At 31.2% G+C, this 23061-nt stretch overlaps 5 protein-coding genes across 7 annotated transcripts; 2 read left to right on the forward strand and 3 right to left on the reverse strand.

Moving 5' to 3' along the window:
- Nucleotides 1–10416: 10416 nt before the first annotated feature.
- On the reverse strand, nucleotides 10417–12972 carry LOC111684649 (phosphatidylinositol 4,5-bisphosphate 5-phosphatase A). 2 transcript variants are annotated; one of them, XM_023446865.2, is made up of 3 exons: nucleotides 12735–12972; nucleotides 11508–12594; nucleotides 10417–11355 (listed from the first exon to the last, which is right to left on the reverse strand). In XM_023446865.2, the coding sequence occupies exons 2-3, from the start codon at nucleotides 12522–12524 to the stop codon at nucleotides 11347–11349; spliced, it is 1026 nt and encodes a 341-aa protein (XP_023302633.2). In that variant the 5' UTR covers nucleotides 12525–12594; nucleotides 12735–12972; the 3' UTR covers nucleotides 10417–11346. The 2 variants fall into 2 exon arrangements, with proteins under 2 accessions (XP_023302633.2, XP_023302632.2); XM_023446864.2 differs by having other exon boundaries at nucleotides 10417–12594.
- A 2102-nt stretch (nucleotides 12973–15074) lies between these two features.
- Nucleotides 15075–16034, forward strand: LOC111684648 (UPF0598 protein CG30010). Its single transcript, XM_023446863.2, has 2 exons — nucleotides 15075–15345; nucleotides 15410–16034. Exons 1-2 carry the CDS (start codon nucleotides 15199–15201, stop codon nucleotides 15920–15922), a joined length of 660 nt encoding a protein of 219 aa, XP_023302631.2. The 5' UTR covers nucleotides 15075–15198; the 3' UTR covers nucleotides 15923–16034.
- On the reverse strand, nucleotides 15790–17857 carry LOC111684647 (protein crossbronx). Its single transcript, XM_023446862.2, has 4 exons — nucleotides 17655–17857; nucleotides 17524–17588; nucleotides 16701–16804; nucleotides 15790–16513 (listed from the first exon to the last, which is right to left on the reverse strand). Exons 1-4 carry the CDS (start codon nucleotides 17741–17743, stop codon nucleotides 16043–16045), a joined length of 729 nt encoding a protein of 242 aa, XP_023302630.2. The 5' UTR covers nucleotides 17744–17857; the 3' UTR covers nucleotides 15790–16042.
- Nucleotides 17858–17907: 50 nt separating this feature from the next.
- LOC111684656 (DNA-binding protein SMUBP-2) lies at nucleotides 17908–18704 on the forward strand. The gene is made up of 2 exons (XM_023446872.2): nucleotides 17908–18045; nucleotides 18108–18704. The coding sequence occupies exons 1-2, from the start codon at nucleotides 18039–18041 to the stop codon at nucleotides 18653–18655; spliced, it is 555 nt and encodes a 184-aa protein (XP_023302640.2). The 5' UTR covers nucleotides 17908–18038; the 3' UTR covers nucleotides 18656–18704.
- A 402-nt stretch (nucleotides 18705–19106) lies between these two features.
- On the reverse strand, nucleotides 19107–22845 carry LOC111684642 (zinc transporter 9). Of its 2 annotated transcripts, none has more exons than XM_023446855.2 (10): nucleotides 22394–22845; nucleotides 22044–22312; nucleotides 21207–21743; nucleotides 20878–21145; nucleotides 20683–20809; nucleotides 20206–20612; nucleotides 19940–20150; nucleotides 19690–19882; nucleotides 19509–19622; nucleotides 19107–19445 (listed from the first exon to the last, which is right to left on the reverse strand). In XM_023446855.2, exons 2-10 carry the CDS (start codon nucleotides 22233–22235, stop codon nucleotides 19401–19403), a joined length of 2094 nt encoding a protein of 697 aa, XP_023302623.2. In that variant the 5' UTR covers nucleotides 22236–22312; nucleotides 22394–22845; the 3' UTR covers nucleotides 19107–19400. The 2 variants fall into 2 exon arrangements, with proteins under 2 accessions (XP_023302623.2, XP_023302622.2); XM_023446854.2 differs by having other exon boundaries at nucleotides 22044–22328.
- Nucleotides 22846–23061: the final 216 nt, after the last annotated feature.

Below are 23061 nucleotides of genomic sequence, written 5' to 3' on the forward strand. Positions count from 1 at the left end.
ATTTATTAAAAATTTAAGGGGATTCACTATACAATCAATATTGTTTACAAAATTTTTTTAATAGAATAATAAAAAGTACTTTTAAATTATTGCTACCACATGGTACCAGGCATGAACTAGTTAAAGTTTAATAAAGTGATTAAACAAAAGTGCAGACGTCGGATGACATTACACATGAAAGGGGCCCTCAATTTCAGTGTTAAATGTTTGGCTGAAATCTTGAAACTTTTTCATTGTTTGAAGTTTTTAATTGATGCAAAAAATACATTCAAATTTCCACCCAAAAAAAAAAATTACGTCATTGCACTAATGAACTAATCAAGACATGCCTAAAGATTGAATCCAATTAAAAAGATATTAACAATTAAATTACAATTAATTTACAAATTACGATCGGCATATGAGAATTTGGAATGCTTTTTTTTTGTGATTTGAAAAGTGAAATAATAATTTGCAAACTTTCTTTAAGAGTTTATCTCTCCGTGATAAAATGACATAGAGTGACGTTTCCAACTGATATCTGACAGATATTTTCTTAATGGAAGAAACTGTATTATTAATAATACTGCAGGTACAGGGTACCATGCAAGATAATGAAAATAAAATACTATTTGCGGCATTCATGCATACTTGTGAGTGTATCAATATCGAGACGGAACATTCAAAGTTTTGACCGATAAGATTCGGTATTAAAATAAAGAAATAACAAACGGCAAGGTTGAATTCAAACATGATTAACGCAAATTTTTGTATATTACTTTAATTACTATATCAATTATTACTAATGCGCAAATTAACCAATTGCAATAAATTTTGAAAATATAAAATCCATAGCTCTTGTATTACCCTCTAGAGTTGTATAAACTTTGAACAATTTAAGGGCGGGTTTCTTACTCATCAGTTAAAATAGGCTTAACTTGCTGTTAGATTAAACTCGCAACAAATTTAGGCGGACTTTAATCGATAATTGTGTTTTTCAGTTTTAGATTTAAGCTCAGTTAACTTTGTTAGTATTGCCAAGTTTTCACTCAAAAACATAAACAATGAACAGCTGTTTTTTTGCAAACAATACTTTTGTAAAATGGAAAATTTTTGGAAAAATGTTAAATAAACATTTAAAACAATAATTAATGAAACAAAACAAATCAGAAAATTGAAATTTACTTAAAATATTATGTTTTTGTTCTTCCGAAATTATTGTTTTATTGTTTTTGTTAATTGTGTTTTCTCACTTATAACTTGAGTTTAATTGGCCAATTACACTCAGTTAAACTAATATAATAAGTAACTTTACTGATAACTGAAAAACACGAAACATATATTAAACCAGGTTTAACCAAAGAATCAGAAAAACTCGCCCTAAGTGTTCTTTTGTGTAAAAGCATTCAGAAAAGAATACCAACTATAGATAAGTTGACATTTTAACATATGTTTGATCATATATTACCGAATATCAGTCGTAATTCAGGTCTGAGTTGGGGAACAACTCTCGCGTCATCGCGATTATTTCTTAAACGCGTTCAGGCTTGTGTTTGTTGCCTGGCTTTCGACAGTTTTGCGTCTCGCTCGCACTGGTGTAATGTATTACTTCATATAACTGTTCAAAGTTATATGTTGTCTACATTAACCTCGTGCTTTCGTTTTACCTCAAGAGAGGTTATGTTTTATTGGTGGAGACCATAAATACACAAACGTTTATACCCTGGTGGAGACCATTAAAACTCAACTGTTTAAATCCTGGTGGAGACCATTAAACCTCAACTGTTTATACCCTGGTGGAGACCATTAAAACTCTTGAAACTTACTGGTGGAGTACCATTCACAACTCAAATTTAACTTAAGTGTTTAAAGGTTTCCAGCTTCTTATATGAAGATATAGGTCGACTTGGAGGATTTCCTTTAAACCAATGTGGGATACCCTGGCATTTTGCTTATGAGCTCGGCCAACAATTCAAATAATCCAAAAAAAAAAAAAAAAAATATTACCGAATATTTTTACATCATATTCGGTATTCGTTTAAGAGTACTGGCATGCAGTTTAGAATACTGTTTCAGCCCGAATAACTGCCGCTCACTATTCGAAATTATATGATAATTATGGCTATTATTCTCTCCTAGTTTAGGTATCAGAAAGTGCTTATTTCATAATGTTTCTTTTTGATGTACGAAGAAGTAGACTGTCAAAGAGTACCCAGAGAATTTTCGGTTTTGAACAGTATTAATACGTCTACATTTAAGTGAGAAGTTCTCGTCCTTAGTTCAAAATGTGAAAATAACTGTAAAATGGCTAGATATAAAATCGTCAATATTTATGACGATTGAGGTCCGGTATTGTTGTTGTTGTTGTTGTAGCAGCGACAACTGTAATTACACGGTTAGTTCTAAAGAAAGTAGACGACTCGCATCTAACGACTGAGTCCAAAGAGATTCAGGTTCCAACAACAGGTTCCGAACCACCATCTAATTCTAATAAATGGCAAAAATATTATTTGAACGCCATCCAGGGGTGTTGGGAGTTTAGGCATATAGAAATTGAACAGGATCTCCGAAAGGACTTCATCTTGAGTTACTTCCTGTTTAATTCTAAGAGATTTCGATCTCTGATTTCTAAACTTCACAAATTACTGTCGTTCACACATGTAGTTCACTAGCAATCTCTTGGTGTTGTTTGCCTAAGAGATTAGATGTGAAAATGTTTTTGAAAAGAATGGTATGATTGACGAGGAACGTTCGTTGACATGGATGGGGCTGGCAAACTTGTGTTGTGATGGCGGTTAAAGCTGTTATTTTACAGTGAGCAATCCATGTTGATAATATGCTGGATGTAGATGTTGTTGCGATTCCGGGAGAAGTAGTGCCTTAAGTGTATTGGCAATTGGCAACAGGAGGGAGGTATACCTCTAAGATTATTTCTAGTTTACACTTTTCTCAGGCTTAAGCAAGGGATAAATTCTAAACTATTTCCAGACCTCATTTATTATTAGGATTGACATCGAAAAATTGAGGACTTTTGTAAGTTATTCAACTCTCGGTTCATCAAAATAGCTTTCGATGACTTAGCATCGCTAATGATGTTCGTAATCTCGCTCGTATGGTCTGTCACTGACTCGAAGTGCGTGTACCTTCCTTACGATGCTTTTTTTCGCCTTGTGTTTGTCGGGTTGCTCTATAAATTGAGTAGTTCGATCACATATGTGGTCCGGTATTGAGAAATTTTGATTCTTATGTCGTGAAAAAGTTAATGAAGTGCTTGAACATTTGGAACAACATCAATATTTACGCCGGATGAGAATATTTGTACGTTCATCTTCGTACGACACAAACGAGACATCTTGAGATGGTTCAGGACCTTAGGCAAGATATAAATTGACATGTCAAGTAGTTCGATCACATATGTGGTCCGGTATTGGGAAATTTTGATTCTTATGTCGTGAAAAAGTTAATGAAGTGCTTGAACTTTTGGAACAACGTCAATATTTACGCCGGATGAGAATATTTGTACGGTCATCTTCGTATGACACAAACGAGACATCTTGAGATGGTTCAGGGCTTTAGGCAAGATATACATACCTATATCTTTTGAACTCAGAAAACGCCTATTTGCTTTAGCTGTGTCCTCCTTGACAGTACAACGTTTGCTTAAGTCTAATGAAGAAGGGAGAGACCAATATGTGAAGAGCATCGAACACTTAACTTTTATTTGAACAACTGCTTGTCTTAATAGAGAGATAAGCCTCATAGCTTTTATCTCTAGTATGTTATCGGACACATCTAATGATGACGTTTCTTCCTCATTAGATGATGTAACCGTTTCCCTTTTGAAAATAATGAAACAAGTTCTTGGTTGTAATTAAATCTCTTAAATGCGACTGTCTTTTATATAAAGTAAATAAAATAGGAACAACAAAACGAAATGATTCAAATACCTTTGCCATTTCTGTTACATTTGAAATGGCATTTACGTATTTAATTTATACGCCATAAAAGGCATTTTTAAAACAAACCTTTACTACAAACGCCGAAGCTCTAGTTTTATACAATTTTTCTCATGTATTTTGTTTAAATTATTCATATGTATCTATATTAAAAAAATCACTCACAACTCAAAGGTCATTGAAAATAAAAGCAATAATACTGAATATTTTTACTAAAAGTCCCCTTAACGATTACTATCATACAGGTGGTCATTGAGTTTATTTACTTTTCGTTCCTATTTTATTTTTTTGCACTTTCGGAACCTTCTTCAATGTTTAATCTATACAGAAATATTGATAAAATTTGTTAAACTGATTGTATTTGAGTAAGGTATCTTCTTCTTCTACACATTTCGGTTGTTGATTTCTTCTTTCTTTTGTTATTTATAACAAATTAATTTGATTATTTATTTAGTTAATGTAGGTTTTTAAGGGGATTTTTCGCAAAACAAACAATTATATATTTTGAACTTAATGGGTGTGAAAAAGATATATAAACGATAGATAAATACATGCATACATATGTACATACATACATACATACATACATATGTGTATCTAATTTATTAAATTAACTAAATTACAAAAATAGTAATTATTTAACTTATTTAAAGATAGTAATTGAATTTTTAAACAACAATTTTTGACCCAGCAACATTATTTTGTTAAAATGTGTTGAAATATTTACATATAAATATAAAATGATTTTGACTCAATTGATGTTGAGAATAAAAACGGAAGATTGTTTTATTATAACAAATAATAGGTTATTTGTTAATTGTAATACTCGTACTTTTATAATTTATTAATACACAAAATAAAAATTCATAGAAACAGTGTAGTTTAAAACTTTTGATAATGTCAGTTTATCTATACGTTTCTGGGTCTAAGTCCAATGACTAGACATAGACTAGACATAAACTAGACATATACTAGACATAGACTAGACTATAGACTAGACTATAAACTAGACTATAGACTAGGCTGTAGACTTTAGACTAGACTATAGGCTAGAATGTAGACTAGACTATAGACTAGACTAAACTATGGGCTAGACTATAGACATAGACATAGACTACACATAGACTAGACATAGACTAGACATAGACTAGACATAGACTAGACATAGACTAGACATAGACTAGACATAGACTAGACATAGACTAGACATAGACAAGACATAGACTAGACATAGACTTGACATAGACTGGACATAGACTAGACATAGACTAGACATAGACTAGACATAGACTAGACATAGACTAGACATAGACTAGACATAGACTAGACATAGACTAGACATAGACTAGACATAGACTAGACATAGACTAGACATAGACTAGACATAGACTAGACATAGACTAGACATAGACTAGACATAGACTAGACATAGACTTGACATAGACTTGACATAGTCTATGTCAATGTCTAGTCTATAGACTAGACATAGACTAGACATAGACTAGATAGACATAGACTAGACATAGACTAGACATAGACTAGACATAGACTAGACATAGACTAGACATAGACTAGACATAGACTAGACATAGACTAGACATAGACTAGACATAGACTAGACATAGACTAGACATAGACTAGACATAGACTAGACATAGACTAGACATAGACTAGACATAGACTAGACATAGACTAGACATAGACTAGACATAGACTAGACATAGACTAGACATAGACTAGACATAGACTAGACATAGACTAGACATAGACTAGACATAGACTAGACATAGACTAGACATAGACTAGACATAGACTAGACATAGACTAGACATAGACTAGACATAGACTAGACATAGACTAGACATAGACTAGACATAGACTAGACATAGACTAGACATAGACTAGACATAGACTAGACATAGACTAGACATAGACTAGACATAGACTAGACATAGACTAGACATAGACTAGACATAGACTAGACATAGACTAGACATAGACTAGACATAGACTAGACATAGACTAGACATAGACTAGACATAGACTAGACATAGACTAGACATAGACTAGACATAGACTAGACATAGACTAGACATAGACTAGACATAGACTAGACATAGACTAGACATAGACTAGACATAGACATAGACTAGACATAGACTAGACATAGACTAGACATAGACTAGACATAGACTAGACATAGACTAGACATAGACTAGACATAGACTAGACATAGACTAGACATAGACTAGACATAGACTAGACATAGACTAGACATAGACTAGACATAGACTAGACATAGACTAGACATAGACTAGACATAGACTAGACATAGACTAGACATAGACTAGACATAGACTAGACATAGACTAGACATAGACTAGACATAGACTAGACATAGACTAGACATAGACTAGACATAGACTAGACATAGACTAGACATAGACTAGACATAGACTAGACATAGACTAGACATAGACTAGACATAGACTAGACATAGACTAGACATAGACTAGACATAGACTAGACATAGACTAGACATAGACTAGACATAGACTAGACATAGACTAGACATAGACTAGACATAGACTAGACATAGACTAGACATAGACTAGACATAGACTAGACATACACTAGACATAGACTAGACATAGACTAGACATAGACTAGACATAGACTAGACATAGACTAGACATAGACTAGACATAGACTAGACATAGACTAGACATAGACTAGACATAGACTAGACATAGACTAGACATAGACTAGACATAGACTAGACATAGACTAGACATAGACTAGACATAGACTAGACATAGACTAGACATAGACTAGACATAGACTAGACATAGACTAGACATAGACTAGACATAGACTAGACATAGACTAGGGCACTTTCTCTTTTCTCTTCTTTAATAAGAAGCTAATCCCTGTAAACGTTGGAAAATCGCTTTATAGAAGTCGTTTAGAAACTTACGTATTATAAGCTCTGGAAATTTAGAAAAATCTATAAAAAGTTGTTCTAAATAATTTGGCATAGTAAGTAAGTAATCTTTAGCCATAAATCTAGGCTATAGAATACTATTTTTCATTATATTTAATGTGCCGCTATATAATTATTGTAAAAATAAAACCCCTTTATTAATTATTTGATAATAATCAAAAAACTTTCTAATTTTCAAAAGTTACACTTTAACTTATAAAAGTTAAAATTAAATAATAAACAAAGAATTTGTAAACATTCGTAGATTTTTATTGTATTGTATTGTATTGTTTTTTTATTTTTATAACAGTTGCTTAAGATGAGTATAATAAAAACAACTTTATTTGATATAAGATTTATTGAATAGATATTATTGAGTTGCAAATATAAAGTATTAAGATATATAATTAAAAAATATATAAGAGTTAATGTATATATTCGTTATAGATGAGTGTATGTATATTGCTTAATTAAATCACAATTTCAAATTTTGTTTACTACTATTGAGACTAAAAATTACGAGTACAACAAACTTATATAAATTTGTTTAAGAGAGATTTCAAATTTTAAAAAGTACAATCAACTTATAAGAATTGATATGATTTGTTTTCAGATTTATACAACCAATTTAGAAAAAAAACTACCTACATATAAAGTAGTATTAATTTACTAATTACAAGATAATAATAAATGTAATTTTATGGACGTCTGAAACATTTTATGAGGTAGGTTGAAAAATCATTAGTACAAAAATGAAACTGAACGATGTACATATGAATGTTTTGAAAGAAGGAGAGCAAAAATTAAAAGAAAATTAGTAAGAAATTGGATTATAGGTAATTGTTATAAGTGAGTTATAATAATAATTTAACCCTTAAATGTTTAATAAGACATTTGTTACAAAATTAAAGCAATTTTCTGAAAATTTTAATTTTGGTTTAAAAAAAATTCCATAAGCAATATTTAGTAGTAATGACCATTTACCTATCTTTTTCTTGAAATCATTACCCAATCTATTTATTTGTTTCTACGAATTTTATAAAAGCGTGACTTAAATAAGAAATAGAATTTTGTCTATGACTTATTATCTGTTTGTATGTTCATATTGTAAAGTAATTTGTTAGCTTATTTTCAATATTATTTATGAATAAGTTTTGCATAGACATTTGGCGACTTATTAAATTTAAAGCAGACAAAATGAATAACAACAATTATATGTCACGATGTTTGTTTATTATGTTATTACTAAATAAAGAACATTATTACGAGAAAAAAAGGTTTTTACTAATGAGAACAATTAACTATATCTCATAAGAGCATGATGTTTAAAGAGCATAATAATATACTACAGAGCTTTTTGTAGTCAGGCCAAAGAAGTGTGCATAGAACAGTCTATAGTTGAGAGTATATAACTTTCTATAGTCAAGACTATAGGACTGTCAATGCTCGAGACTATAGAACTGTCTATAGTCGAGACTATAGAACTTTCTATAGTCGATATTATATAACTGTCTATATTCGAGACTATATAACTATCTATATTCGAGACTATAGAACTGTTTATAGTTAAGACTATAGAACTATCTATAGTAAAGACTATAGAACTGTCTATAGTCAAGACAATAGAACTGTCTACAGTCAAAACTGTAGAACTGTCTATAGTCAAGACTATAGAACTGTCTATAGTCAAGACTATAGAACTGTCTATAGTCAAGACTATTGAACTGTCTATAGTCAAGACTATAGAACTGTCTATAGTCAAAATTATAGAACTGTCTAAAGTCAAGACTATAGAACTGTCTATAGTCAAAACTATAGAACTGTCTATAGTCAAAACTATAGAACTTTCTATAGTCAAAACTATAGAACTGTCTATAGTCAAAACTATAGAACTGTCTATAGTCAAAACTATAGAACTGTCTATAGTCAAAACTATAGAACTGTCTATAGTCAAAACTATAGAACTGTCTATAGTCAAAACTATAGAACTGTCTATATTCAAGACTATAGAACTGTCTACAGTCAAGACTATAGAACTGTCTATATTCAAGATTTTAGAACTGTCTATAGTCAAGACTACAGAACTGTCTATAGTCAAGACTATAGAACTGTCTATAGTCAAGACTATAGAACTGTCTATAGTTAAGACTATAGAACTGTCTATAGTCAAGACTATAGAACTGTCTATAGTCAAGACTATAGAACTGTCTATAGTCAAGACTATAGAACCGTCTATAGTCAAGACTGTAGAACTGTCTATAGTCAAAACTATAGAACTGTCTATAGTCAAGACAATAGAACTGTCTATAGTCAAGACAATAGAACTTTCTATAGTCCAGACAATAGAACTGTCTATAGTCAAGACTATAGAACTGTCTATAGTCAAGACTATAGAGCTGTCTATAGTCATGACTATGGAACTGTCTAAAGTCAAGCCTATGGAACTGTCTATAGTCAAGACAATAGAACTGTCTATAGTCAAGACTATAGAACTGTCTATAGTCAAGACAATAGAACTGTCTATAGTCAAGACTATGGAACTGTCTACAGTCAAGACTATAGAACTGTCTATAGTCAAGACTATAGAACTGTCTATAGTCAAAACTATAGAACTGTCTATAGTCAAGACTATAGCACTGTCTATAGTCAAGACTATAAAACTGTCTATAGTCAAGACTATAAAACTGTCTATAGTCAAGACTATAGAACTGTCTATAGTCAAGACTATAGAACTGTCTATAGTCAAAACTATAGAACTGTCTATAGTCAAGACTATAGAACTGTCTATAGTCAAAACTATAGAACTGTCTATAGTCAAAACTATAGAACTGTCTATAGTCAATACTATAGAACTGTCTATAGTCAATACAATAGAACTGTCTATAGTCAATACTATAGAACTGTCTGTAGTCAAGACTTTAGAACTGTCTAAAGTCAAGACTATAGAACTGACTAAAGTCAAGACTATAGAACTGACTAAAGTCAAGACTATAGAACTCTCTATAGTCAAGAATATGAAACTGTCTATAGTTAAAACTATAGAACTGTCTATAGTCAAAACTGTAGAACTGTCTATAGTCAAAACTATAGAACTGTCTATAGTCAAAACTATAGAACTGTCTATAGTCAATACTATATAACTGTCTATAGTCAATACTATAGAACTGTCTATAGTCAATACTGTAGAACTGTCAAGACTAAAGAACTGTTTAAAGTCAAGGCTATAGAACTATCTAAAGTCAAGACTATAGAACTGCCTATAGTCAAGACTATGGAACTGTCTATAGTCAATACTATAGAACTGTCTATAGTCAAGACTATAGAACTGTCTATAGTCAATACTATAGAACTGTCTATAGTCAAGACTATAGAACTGTCTATAGTCAAGACTTTAGAACTGTCTAAAGTCAAGACTATAGAACTGACTAAAGTCAAGACTATAGAACTCTCTATAGTCAAGAATATGAAACTGTCTATAGTTAAAACTATAGAACTGTCTATAGGCAAGACTATAGAACTGTCTATAGTCAAAACTATCGAACTGTCTATAGTCAAAACTATCGAACTGTCTTTAGTCAAGACTATAGAACTGTCTTTAGTCAAGACTATAGAACTGTCTCTAGTCAAGACTGTGAAACTGTTTATTGTCGAGACTATAAACCTGTCTACAGTCTATAGCAAAACTTTAGAGATGTCTATAGTCAAGACCATAAAATTAACTAAAGAACTGTGGAACTGTTCTTTAGTGCATAGAATCGTCTACAGTCGAGACTATAAAGATTATATAAAAGATTGAATTTAAATCTGACTTTAGAATTTGTGTATCGTATCAGTCTCTGGCGATGTTTCAAAATTAAGACTATTTGTTCGGCTGAAACTGTCTCACAGTGATGCAGATTTATCTGTACGACTACCAGATCCTTTTGTATTGTCATGCTTTAGCTACCGAAATCTAACAGTAATAAGGACGAACTCAAATTCACTTAGAGTCACAAAAGGCTTGTGAACCCAAAGTCCCTGACGGTATTCTCCTTACATAACAGGGAGGCCACATTGCTTCAATAGCCGAATACACTTCTTAAAGTTAAATCAAAATAGGCCATACTTTGACCACAATCATTAAAACTGTAGATATACTTAAATATAAATCATTACTCATGTATATGACAAAATGTCTATTTTTCAATATTTAAGGGTTAATATGTTATTAAATAAGTAGTTAAATGAAATAATAAAAAGTAATGATAATGGCCATAACACTAATACATACTAAGACTATTAGCATAACCCTTTTTAATCATTAATTTTCATAAATTTTTTGAAATTCCCACATAAAAATATGCAAAATTTTTTATAATTCGAGCCTTAAGGGTTAAATGCTAAAACAGCTTAGAACTTATGGAAACAAGTGTAATGAATATTTCTTTTCTAATAGAACTACTTACAAACGAATAGAAAAAGCCAATCAATGTTAAGTAGAAGAAAGCCAAAAAGTGTTAAACGAACAAATAAAAAAAACAAGAAAACAAAAGAGAAAAATAATGTTATTAAAACACGGTTAAGTATAAGGAAAACATGAGGATAATTACACTGGATAGAGGTGTCTCACTGCCTCCATGAGTCATGGCATATATTTCCTCTGTGGTATGGGTAGTGGCTTTGATGGTATATAAAAATTCTGCGGTTACCGGCTTATGATCCGATAATGTATATTGAGGATGAGATTTGTAGGATAATTGCTGGAGCTCCAATTCAATATCAGGATATTTATCCTTAACAACTCTATATAGAATGCGATCACACCAGGCTGGTCTACGCTTGAGATCATAATCCGAAGTTCCCTCTATAAACTTAAAGGTGGGGGGAAAAGTGGGTTGTTGTTCTTCCATTAAAGCGAAGGCATTGCCAGCCTCTCTAACCATGGAAAGTTGATCGCGTGTAAAAAGACTATCAAGGCGGTTATTTTCAACATCTCCGCGTACATCCCAGGCCGAGTCGTGACCATTTAGACGGAAATTCAAATCACCAAACCAGAATACTACATCATGATCGAATATGGTGCGATATCTCTTGGCCTTATAATGATGATTGTCAACAATTTGATTGTAATCTATGACACGTTCCTTAAGCTCCTCATCGTGGGCAGCTAAATGAGCCACAATAAATGTTACCCCCGTGCCATAAAGACTCATGCGTACACTAACAGCACCCTTATTGCCCCACAAACCTCCTAGACCTGTTTTTGTTTTTTCCGTTTCTATATCCTGCATATGGAAGACATGTTCGGGACGCGTCCAAACATTTATCAATAAACCCTGCATTTGTTCGGTTTCCACTTTAACGAAATCATGTTCGGACAATTCTTCACGCAACTTTAAAGTCCACTGATCATCTTGGAATATATTTATAAATTGATTTTTTGGTTTACTACTGACTTCCTGGAAGCCCATAATATACATGTCAGGTAATTTGTTATCAGGACATTTAGTAGTACCATTTAGAGACAACATATCACTTAGTGATATGTCACCCGGTTGATGGGTACCCACATTCCATGTTAATATATAAATGCATAGCTCAGCTATAACGGAAGTGTTTACCACCATTGTTGAGGTAAAATTGATTCGAGATTTAGGTAATTATTATTAGTCAACACTTATAAGTCTTTGTCACGTTCTAAAATAAAATCACAAGTAATCAAATTGTTTTTTTGTTATTGGGAATACTATACGTAATTGTGTTTTTTTTACGTATTAAACTTGTTTTATTTATACATTTATTATTCTTATTGTTGTTGCTAATATTTTCAATCTTACCTTAATAAGAAGAATTAGATTTAACTGATGATAAATGAGATTCCACCATTCGTGTTGTTATCAGGTACTTTTTTATTTAGTTTGTAAGATTTTACTTTTCGTTACACCATTGAAAATATAAAATAAACTGTTGCAAATAATTTTAGTTTATTTCTAATTAGATTAAAAATTTTTGCTTTTACTTCACTTTTTTGTTAATATTTGTGTTGTGTTGTTGAGCATATCATCACACTTGTTGTTTTTGTTTATCAAATAAATCTATTGTATAACAGTTTTAAATGTCATTTGATTTGAAGGTTAAATTGTAAGGTTGTATTTTTTTAACATTAGATTCACTGAGAGAAATTGTGGCAGTAAAATTTTTATAAAAACCAAATATTGTTTATAAAATTTTTTAAAATTTAAATTTCAGTTCGATTAAAGGCCCAAATAGACTACATAAGCGTCTTATTAAACATTGCTCTGCAAACATCAACTTTTTCACGTTTTTGTGGTTTTGCAAATATACAAATGTCAATATTTCTTAGAAATGTAATTTTTTTTAAATTTGTTATTAATGAGTATAAACCATACAAATGGTTTGACAAAAATTCAATATATTTGTGTAAAAATCAAAATTTTTTAATTTTTGTACAAACAAGCATTTGTACAAACACGAAATACCCTCATACACTACACAAAAGGTTTGCACAAACGTAAAATATTGGTGTGTTAGTCAAGTCGCTTGTGTAGAGTCCATTTGAGACTTAACCCCGTACAATGTCCTGTATATCAAACATTTTATTAGTTATACCTATGACTCTATTGAGGCCTGAGGCACTTTTTATTGAGTTCACAATCTTTAACAAGTCCTTCAGGTGAGAATCGAACCCATCGCCTCCTGTCTACCAGACTGGAACTCTAACTACTAATCCACCGGTGGTCACAAGTTTTTTTTATTAAACCAAGATATAAAATTTAAAAATTCGAAAAATCAAACCGTCTGGATGGGATTTTGAAAAAAAAACTACAAAATAAAATCTAAAAGAAATATCCAAATGTGGCATGATTAGGTCTTAAAGCCTTGATACACGGTTGTCAGATATTACAACGTTGTCAGTAAAATATTCAGAAAATATCTTACAATCGTCCGAACTTAAAATTTTTCTGTTGCGAAGTTTGTCAGAAAAAAACATTACTGACAATATTGTAAAACAAAATTTGTAAGTTGGCAGTGTTATTAAACATTTTTTGCACTTTTTACAGCCAACGTTGTAAGATCTAACAACCGTGTATACATAGCATTATGTTCGTTACTATATACTTGATGAAAATCTGAAAATTATGTAGAAAAGTAATTTTAAAGATTTTCAAAAAATCTGTTTTGTATGTTCGCAAAAAATTAAAAATCTTTAAAAAACTCTTATCGATTTGTTTGAGGGCCTTAAGACTTAATGCGTTTTGAAGATTTTAATTTAGGCAAATTTTATCGAAAACTTTAAAATTATAAAAATAAAACTATTTTTGAAATAGTAATGGCTGTTATTGGAAATGAAAGATTACAAAACTGGCATCAGGTTAGCAAAAATTTTGCTATCGATTTGCTTGAGGGTCTAAGAGCGGGTTCCTTACTCATCAGTTAAACTAGGTTTAACTTGCTGTAAGATTAAACTCGGAACAAATTTAGACGGACTTTAACCGATGATTGTGTTTTTCAGTTTTAGATTTAAGCTCAGTTAACTTTGTTAGTATTGCCAACTTTTCACTCAATAACATAAACAATGAACAGCTGTTTTTTGCAAACAATACTTTAGTAAAATGGAAAATTTTGGAAAAATGTTAAATAAACAGTTAAAACAATAATTAATGAAACAAAACAAATCAGAAAATTGAAATTTACTTAAAATATTATGGTTTTTGTTCTTCCGAAATCATTGTTTTATTGTTTTTGTTAATTGTGTTTTCTCACTTATAACTTGTGTTTAATTGGCCAATTACACTCAGTTAAACTAAGATAATAAGTAACTTTACTAATAACTGAAAAACACGAAACATATATTAAACCAGGTTTAACCAAAGAATGAAGATTATCTTTATCCAAAAAACTCGCCCTAAGGCGTTTTTACGAATGCATCTCTTTTATCAATGTAAATTTTAATTAAAAACTCATTAACCAAACTATAATCTTTTTAAAATTCGTATTCGGACTGAAAAAGGAGGGGACAATTGGCCCGGTAGAGACCTTTGGGGCATTTTTATTTTTCCAGCTGACTGATGAACTAGAGAACTAACTAATTTAATAAAGGTGCCTTCATTATAACTTATCAATACCTACGTCGCAAACCTATATATGAACCTTAACTTATGGACCATTTTTCCGTAGTGGTTCCTCAAAACAGCTGATGCTATTGTTGTGATAATAAAATTTAAAAAAATATATAAAAAAATTTATAATTAACAAACTACTCTACCTAAAGTTTAAATAATGTTATTAAAACGATTTATAACAAAATTTAAACCTAACTATAATAATAAGCTACAAATCCAGCAACGTTATGTTAGTTATATACAAGGTCAGGAACCGGAACCAAAAATACGAGAATATTTCTACTACATTGATCATGAAGGAATGGTAATTATTAATAATAATACTATTTGCAAATACAATTATAAATAAATAATATATTTTTTTCAAGTTATTCTTAGATGATGCCAAAATGAAAAATTTCACCTCTTGTTTTAAAGAGAAAAAATTTTTAAAATTTTTCTTCGATCGTGTTAAGCTAAACGAAACGCAACGTTATCGAGAAGATTTTCCCTATTTATCGCCCTGCGGACGAGAACGTAATTTTATTAGATGTGATGATACGCCTATAGTTTTTACACATGTCATTGAAAACACCGAGGGTCCAGATAAATTGCATTACAATCATGCTGGCGAAATTTTACAAATTGACTTTCAACCAACAAAAATCTACATGAATCCGGAAACGGGACGTGTTTATCATCCGGCTTGGCCAAAAGTGGGTAATATTGGTTTAATAAGATCGAAATTGTCCATAGAATTGAGTAAATATTTTGAATTTGAAGAAGGTGAACATAATGCACCTTCGCATATTTGGTGGAAAGATAAAAAACTTTTATTACAAAATGATTGGATCGTCAATACACAACGTTATGGTATAAACTCTAATAAAGAAATACAATAATGAACAAAAATTTTCTTCTATACTAATATTAATAATATATACTACAAACATATATTGTTAGTTAATAAAAAAAATTGCAAAGGAAAATTATAAATTGTAAATAAACATAAATATTTTATACTATTCCATACTTAAAGGAGTGTATTCGCCTTCTTTTACCCACGATAGTCCTTTAGCTTGTGTGTTATTTGTATTAGTAGCAAGTTCTTTACCCTCTCTAATGCGTTCTTTAATTGCTCCATGTATTTCATCGTTGAATTCTTCAAATGATATGTAGTGAGGATCATCGGTAGGCGGTGCATCATATACATGCTCTTTACTGCTTGCAACACATTCTTTTGCCCGAGCTATAAAACCCGCCCGATTTTGAGTTAATAATTCTACCGCTTCATTATTTTGCCATTTTATAGTTGTTGAGGAATTTAGGCGTATACAGTCTACAGGATCATTGAATATCGCTTGTATGTACTTTAAAAGTTGCCATACATGATCTTCACCACAACGCCAGTGTGGAAAGGCATGTGATAGATCGAGGGTGCCGGTGAACGGGCATATTAAGGGATGGAAGATTTCATTTTGAAAAATAACGGTCTAAAATGAATTAAAGACATGTTTTTTTAATTATTGAGATATTTAAGACAATCAAAAAGAAAGTTTTTAATAAATTATGTATGTAGCATCTTTGGAATTTGTATTCCAATAATTTTGATTGGATTATTTATTGAGAACAATAATTGATTTAATTTTAAAATATTTATATTTAAAATTGCAAACTTACCGGTACGGTTTTGTCCTCTGGAAATTTGTCGGGTAAAAGTATATTAAAACGAAATACGCCTTGGTCATAGAATCCATGTCTTACAAATATTACACCATACCATACTGGAAAACAAAACAATAAAAATTAGATTAATGTATTCATATTTTGATTACAAAATCTGTTAGAAGATTTACAACGTTAGTTCTTCCAATTAGGACATTTAAAGCAAAATGCTACTAAGAGGACTGGCTACTTTAACTTGTATTTGTACGAAGACACTGTGAGAAATCTAGTCTATAGAAGCCAAATGCATGGTAATTGATATTTTAAGTTTTTTTCTACTCTGGGGACTGTAAACAGATTGGCTGGGACGCGTGTTCTCCCAGGGGAAAGAAACTTCTGGTTGATACATCTATTACTGAGTTGACAATCTTTGGCTAATTGATAATCTTGTCGTTCCGGAGTGGAGATCCAATTATTGAGTAACAATTGTCTCCAATTTCGTTTATGAAGTGACGACTCTCTTTGCTAATAAAGGGAACAATAAGGTGACGTCTGCCTTTACTCTTGATTTCCAAGTATACATCCTAACGAAAGGAGAATTAGAGCCAACCAGGTGTTTGAATGTCAGTGGATGTATTGATACTTTGTCCAAATATTTGAACGAATAAAACATTTGATATAATATTCATACATTTATACTTCCTCCTTTCAAATCTGTGTGCATATATAGACGTCAATGTATATTTTAAATGAACTTTAAAGGGGGAGTATATACTTCTGTATTAAAGTCCCTAAAGCACTAATGATTCACTTTTCTTATTTAAAAAGATATACTTACACAGCGAATTGCCAAATGAAGGAATAACATACATGCCGCCTATTTTTTCAGATTCCACCATTTTACTGTAAAATATTTTAATTTAACAAATTAAATAAACAATGATCTAAGAAATTCCAAAAACAACTTACTATTCTGCTAAAATTTTATACTCCTGCTGTATGCTGGTTAAAATTATCTCATCGGCTCTATTCACATCTAACGACATTTTGTCTAACATTTATTTAAAACAAACTTAAAGATATTCTTTTTAATTAATATTTTAAGCAAATTATAAATAAAACTTTTGCTATTTATTGTTATTTTATTGTAAAAGCAACAAAACAAAAAAAATAATAAAACAAATATTACAAAACAGCTGGAATTTTGATTGACATTAATGTCAAAATAACTGTCAACTTTTTGTTGTGGGAAAACTGTTATAAGTACACTGACAAAACTGTTATATGGCACATATGTTTTGTTGTGGAATGTAAACAAATGGGAAAATAGTAAACAAATTATAGAAATTTAACATGTCCGGTAAGTTTTTTTTTTAATAAAATTTAGTTATTTTAGATTTTAATTATATATATTTTATGAAGAAAAACCCACTACAAATGATCTCCCAGCTAAATCATCTGGTGTTGCTGATCAAACAGAACCAGCAAATAAAGTAGAACCACCATTGTTTCCTCCTGCAAAACCAGGTAAAAAACCTAACTATGGCACCAATAATACCCTCGAGCTATTGGATAAAATTCCTAGCCAGGTGGTAGAAATGAAATTGGATGATGTTTTAACTGCGGTAAAAGATGTCGACAATCTGTGTGATTTTGCTCGTTGTAAAACCAAAACCAGTTTAATGGGCCAAAATTGTGATTATTGCCGAAAGAGATTTTGTTTTAAACATGGTCTGCCGGAGGTTCATGGTTGTGGTGAAGCTGCCAAGAAAACTGAACGAAAACAATTCTTACATCCTAAGCCGGCTAAAACCATAAAACAGGAAGAGGAATTGGAAAAGGCGAAAAAGAAACTACAAGCTAAACTCAAAGATATGCAAGTGGGAAGAATGCAAAAGACTGGTGGTGGAGCTGACAGTTCGGGTAAATCAGGTGCTGGCAGTGGCGGTAGGAAAAAGAAGAGTAAATAAGGCAAGAGATCTCGATCGACATGTTAAAATAAATCGAATTTAAAGGTAATGAGATAATTTTCTAATATTTAAATTAAATTCGTTCATTTTTGTTCTTAATAATGAACTTAAAGAATCTGATTATAAAATTCTCTTTCCTCAAAGTATGTAATATTTTGTTTAGGAATCTGTTGTTCTAAAATTGAAGTTTTTATTGCCCGAAATATATATTTGAAATTGAAATCATTAGATTTACAACCTTCTCCTCAATATTCTTCATTGATTTAAAAACAAATCGTTATTTTATTGAAAACATAAAGAGATTGCTTTATAGATAATTGTTACAATTTGTAAACTTCAAATAAAATTTAAAAATCAACAATATTTTATTGAAAACAATAAGAAATTGCTTTGTATATATGTTGTTGTTATAATTCTTCCTTAGCACCACAATAATCACATTTTTTCCAAATTTTTGAGAACAGTCATCTATTTACAGAAATACAATACAAACATTTTAATAACTTTGTTTTTCTATAAAAAATGGTAAGAGTATTATTAATACAAAAAGAAATTCAAATTTTCAAATAAATAAATAAAAAACACGTTAATTTCAAAAGAAAATTCTTTAAAAACTTTTTACTATATATAAAAAAAACGCGAAAAATTAGCATCAATAACTCTAAGCTTAAAGCAATAGAAAACAACAACGTTTCTTAAACAAAAGGAAAGTTCGACCAATTGGAATTTAGAATATGAAAATAACTTAGAGGATTTCCAAATCACAGTGGCGTATTTCAGGGAATTTTTTCTGAAAAAAGCAGATAAAAAATAGTAAATAAAAACAAAAAAGAAAATAATTCAAAATAAATACCCTAAGTTTCATTTCAATGCGATCAATTTCACCACCCATTAAATCAACAATATTTTCACCATGATTTAATAGAAATTGTTCCAATTCATCAGTATTTTGGAATGATTTCACTATCTAAAAAGAAACATCAAAAGAAAAACCATAAATAAACTTATTGTTTTACAATAAAACAAAATTGAACCTTTAATAGTTCGTTTAAATCTTGTTTATCCAAATACGAGCGTGCCAATTCACGACCATCAAAATCCATTTCGGCCTTATAGCGCACCAATGAATTGCCTATATCAATGCCTTTAACATCATGTATAGCTCTTATCATAACATCACTTTCTAGTTCAGAATTAATACGATCCAATTGTTCTCTGGGTATAGATCTAGTGGGGAAAGTGAAAAAAATAAATACGAAAGCTTAAGGCGAAATTCTAACTTACTGTCCCACTAAAGCAGCCACATTTGTATAGATAATAAATGAAGCTACTGCTCCTAGAATACTGCCTACTAAAAGAGAACCCACAGCATCATAGATAGGCGAACCAGTAACAGTGGATAAACCCATACAAGCAGCCGCCACAGCTACACTGGTAACAGCAGCCGCATCCTCAGTCAAAACCACATTTACACAGGGATCTTTACCCTGTACCACTGCAGTAATAAATAGTTTAAATATTTGCTTTTTGACTTAAACCTATAAACTCACCATAATCTTTAAAGGATATTCCTTTTAATTTTGCCGATCTTCTAACTTCATTCACAGCCACTAAGAGGGTAGCCCCCTCAGACACTAAAGAACCACCCAAAATGAAAAAGGCCCAAAAGAAATTTTCCATAGGTTCAGGATGCATTAGACCGGTAATACCATGATAGAAAGACAAACCAGTACCCACACAAAAGATGCCAACACCCGAAATTAAAGAAGAAACGTATTTCATATTCGTATAACCATAAGGATGATCTGAATCAGCCATTTGTGTGGATTTATGGATGCCATAGGCTAAAATACATTGATTTATAGTATCAGCCAAAGAGTGTATAGACTCGGCGAACATGCTATGTGAACCCGAAAAGAGCCAACCACCCACCTTAAATAAGAAATTTAAACCATTGCTAGCAAAAACATAAGAAAACGTATTAAGAGATTATTTAAAGAGAAAAAATAATGTAAAACAAGACCTACATTGCTATGGCTATTAAAACAACTTTGCCAGATTTGCCTCTTAAGCCGGGCTCATCATCATAGGCAGCAGCTCTAGAGCCAATTTCTCTTCGGTAATCACGCAGTCTTCTTTTAACGGTAAAAATATCTGCAAACAAATATTTCAATTTAATGTTTTTTTTATGCAATCAACTACCATTATTGTTGATTTCTTACTTTGTTGATGTGTTTTGCGTTCAATTTCACGCTTTAAACACTCCTTAATGAGATTCTCTTTTGAACCCCAAATATTGATTGCTTTAGCCTCTACATCTTTGCGCCAGTACACAGTTATGGGTGGTTCCTGTTCGTAGGGTGAACGACGTTTAATTTTTGGTAACGTTTCCAAATCGGAAGCTTTAAGTAGAAAATCACTCATGGCCCGGGCTGGTGTAATAAAATTACGTTCCAATGAAGAACGATTTAAATCAACTTTGACACGTTTCTAAAAGTAACAGTATATCACAACAAAATTGTTAAATATTCTCTTTAAATTTAAGTCTTACTGGTTTTGGTTTAACTTCCGGCACGGGATCTGCTACCACAGCCGTTATATTAGCCACCGTTGGTGTGGCTGCCATATCTAGGATCACAGTTTTTGTGGCAGCTTCATTTTGGGCTGCTGCTGCCTGTTTAACTACATCATTTAAGGCATTATCCAGTTTTGTTGTCGTTACTTTTGCAGCTTCCAGTGTGGGCTTACTGATACTTTTCTCCGTGGCGGAAGCTTTTGCTGCACTCTTGACAGCTGCTGCTGCCTTTTTCGCACCGCCTTTAGTCTTTTCAAATACAATATCATTGATTTTAGAATCCTCAATTGTTGTGGTTATCGATAGGATGCCCTTCGAAGTTTCAACTTCAAATTTTTTCGTTTTTTTCACACCCTCAGCTTTGGTGGTTGTTTCTTCTAAGGCGTCATTACCATTTTCTTTTACAGATTTTTTTGGTTCTGTTGCAGTTTTTTTGGTTGTTTTCGTTTGGGTGGTTGGTATATCGCTTCTTACGGTCGATGAAGATGATTGTATGGGTGGGGAAGCAATGATCTAAAATTAGATGAAAATGGAAGATATTTTAAAAGGCAAGGGTTTTGTGTTTGGTTTAATAAGTATAAATTGGCGCAAATTTAACATAATTAATCACTAAATATGGAGGTATTGTTTTAAGGAATACATTAGTGTTAAAATTTTCATAAGATTGTTGTTCCCATGAAACCTAAATGGTCTTTTAAGGCAACATGTAACTTTCTACACCTAAATCTCCTCAAGAAATACACTCACATACAACCTGCTATAAATTTGCGCCATTTTTAAATTATAGCAATTGACCGACCCACTCAAACTTACCTTATCCTTAGTCGTATAAAGCCTCTGCATAATAAGCACATTTTTGTTAATATTTTCACCGACATTATTCTTAAGAATTTGCCGGCAAGTCGGTACAAATAGTTGATTTTTAAATTGACTCACAGCCCGCTGACTTATGATACGTTGTTTTGAATGTAAAATTTTCACAAATTCTACCCCTCTCGGCAACATGTCTTTAAAGAATTTGCTTGAACTATGGAGACAAAACCAACAGATGCGACAAAACAATTACTGCCATAAATATGTATCTAGAATAGAAGATTACTAAACAATTGTCTTAATAATAAAAAAACAAATATTGACTAGATATAAATCTGCTATTTATTTACCTGTATATAACCCGGTGTCCACCCCTTAAGAAAACAAACGATTTCTGCTGCTGCTAATCTGACGTATAATGGGCTAAAAATAAAATTTTCGCAGTGGAAAAGTTCAACTTTTTTTCGTTTTTTTTTATCTGTCGTTTGTTAAGGTTATATTTTTGTTTTGTTTAGCCAAACAAAATCTTTGTTACAAAATACTAATGCTTAAAATGTATAAGAACAAATTGTATGTAAATTGATTTCCATTTAGAGAGAAAAAATTCTTAACAAACACTACGTCATTCGAAATTTAGCAATCATACATATTTATGTTGATCAAAATTATGACCGAATTAAGTTACCGGTGTTGTTGTTATTTTTTTGATTATAACGCTAATTTAATAAGTTATTTTATTATATTTAAAATATATTTAAATTGTCAAATTTATTTTAAAAATAATTTTTCGAATTTTTTTCCAAAGCCGTATGAACAAAAATGAGAAATTTTCACTTTTTTTCGTGGTACTTGCACTATAAACAACAACAAATCAAGTTCTTTATCAAAATGTCAAAACAAAAAGCAAACGACAGCAGTGTTGCCAACATTGGTCAAGCAAAACGCGCGCAAAAAAATTAAAAAGGGGTAAAAAAGCGTAATTTTCTAACTGAAAATGGGTAAAAAAGCACTAACGTTT

This window comes from Lucilia cuprina, chromosome 6, assembly GCF_022045245.1.
Source record: "Lucilia cuprina isolate Lc7/37 chromosome 6, ASM2204524v1, whole genome shotgun sequence".
NCBI lineage: Eukaryota > Metazoa > Arthropoda > Insecta > Diptera > Calliphoridae > Lucilia > Lucilia cuprina.

Coding starts and splice junctions, on each gene's coding strand:
- LOC111684648 (XM_023446863.2), top strand. CDS start 15,199: ATGTTATTAAAACGATTTATAACAAAATTTAAACCTAACTATAATAAT. Junction 15,346..15,409: donor ACATTGATCATGAAGGAATG/GTAATTATTAAT, acceptor ATTTTTTTCAAG/TTATTCTTAGATGATGCCAA.
- LOC111684642 (XM_023446855.2), bottom strand. CDS start 22,235: ATGTTGCCGAGAGGGGTAGAATTTGTGAAAATTTTACATTCAAAACAA. Junction 20,810..20,877: donor ACGCAAAACACATCAACAAA/GTAAGAAATCAA, acceptor ATTTGTTTGCAG/ATATTTTTACCGTTAAAAGA. Junction 20,613..20,682: donor GTTTTAATAGCCATAGCAAT/GTAGGTCTTGTT, acceptor TGTTTTTGCTAG/CAATGGTTTAAATTTCTTAT.
- LOC111684649 (XM_023446864.2), bottom strand. CDS start 12,524: ATGGTGGTAAACACTTCCGTTATAGCTGAGCTATGCATTTATATATTA.
- LOC111684647 (XM_023446862.2), bottom strand. CDS start 17,743: ATGTTAGACAAAATGTCGTTAGATGTGAATAGAGCCGATGAGATAATT. Junction 17,589..17,654: donor TATAAAATTTTAGCAGAATA/GTAAGTTGTTTT, acceptor AATATTTTACAG/TAAAATGGTGGAATCTGAAA. Junction 16,514..16,700: donor CAGAGGACAAAACCGTACCG/GTAAGTTTGCAA, acceptor AATTCATTTTAG/ACCGTTATTTTTCAAAATGA.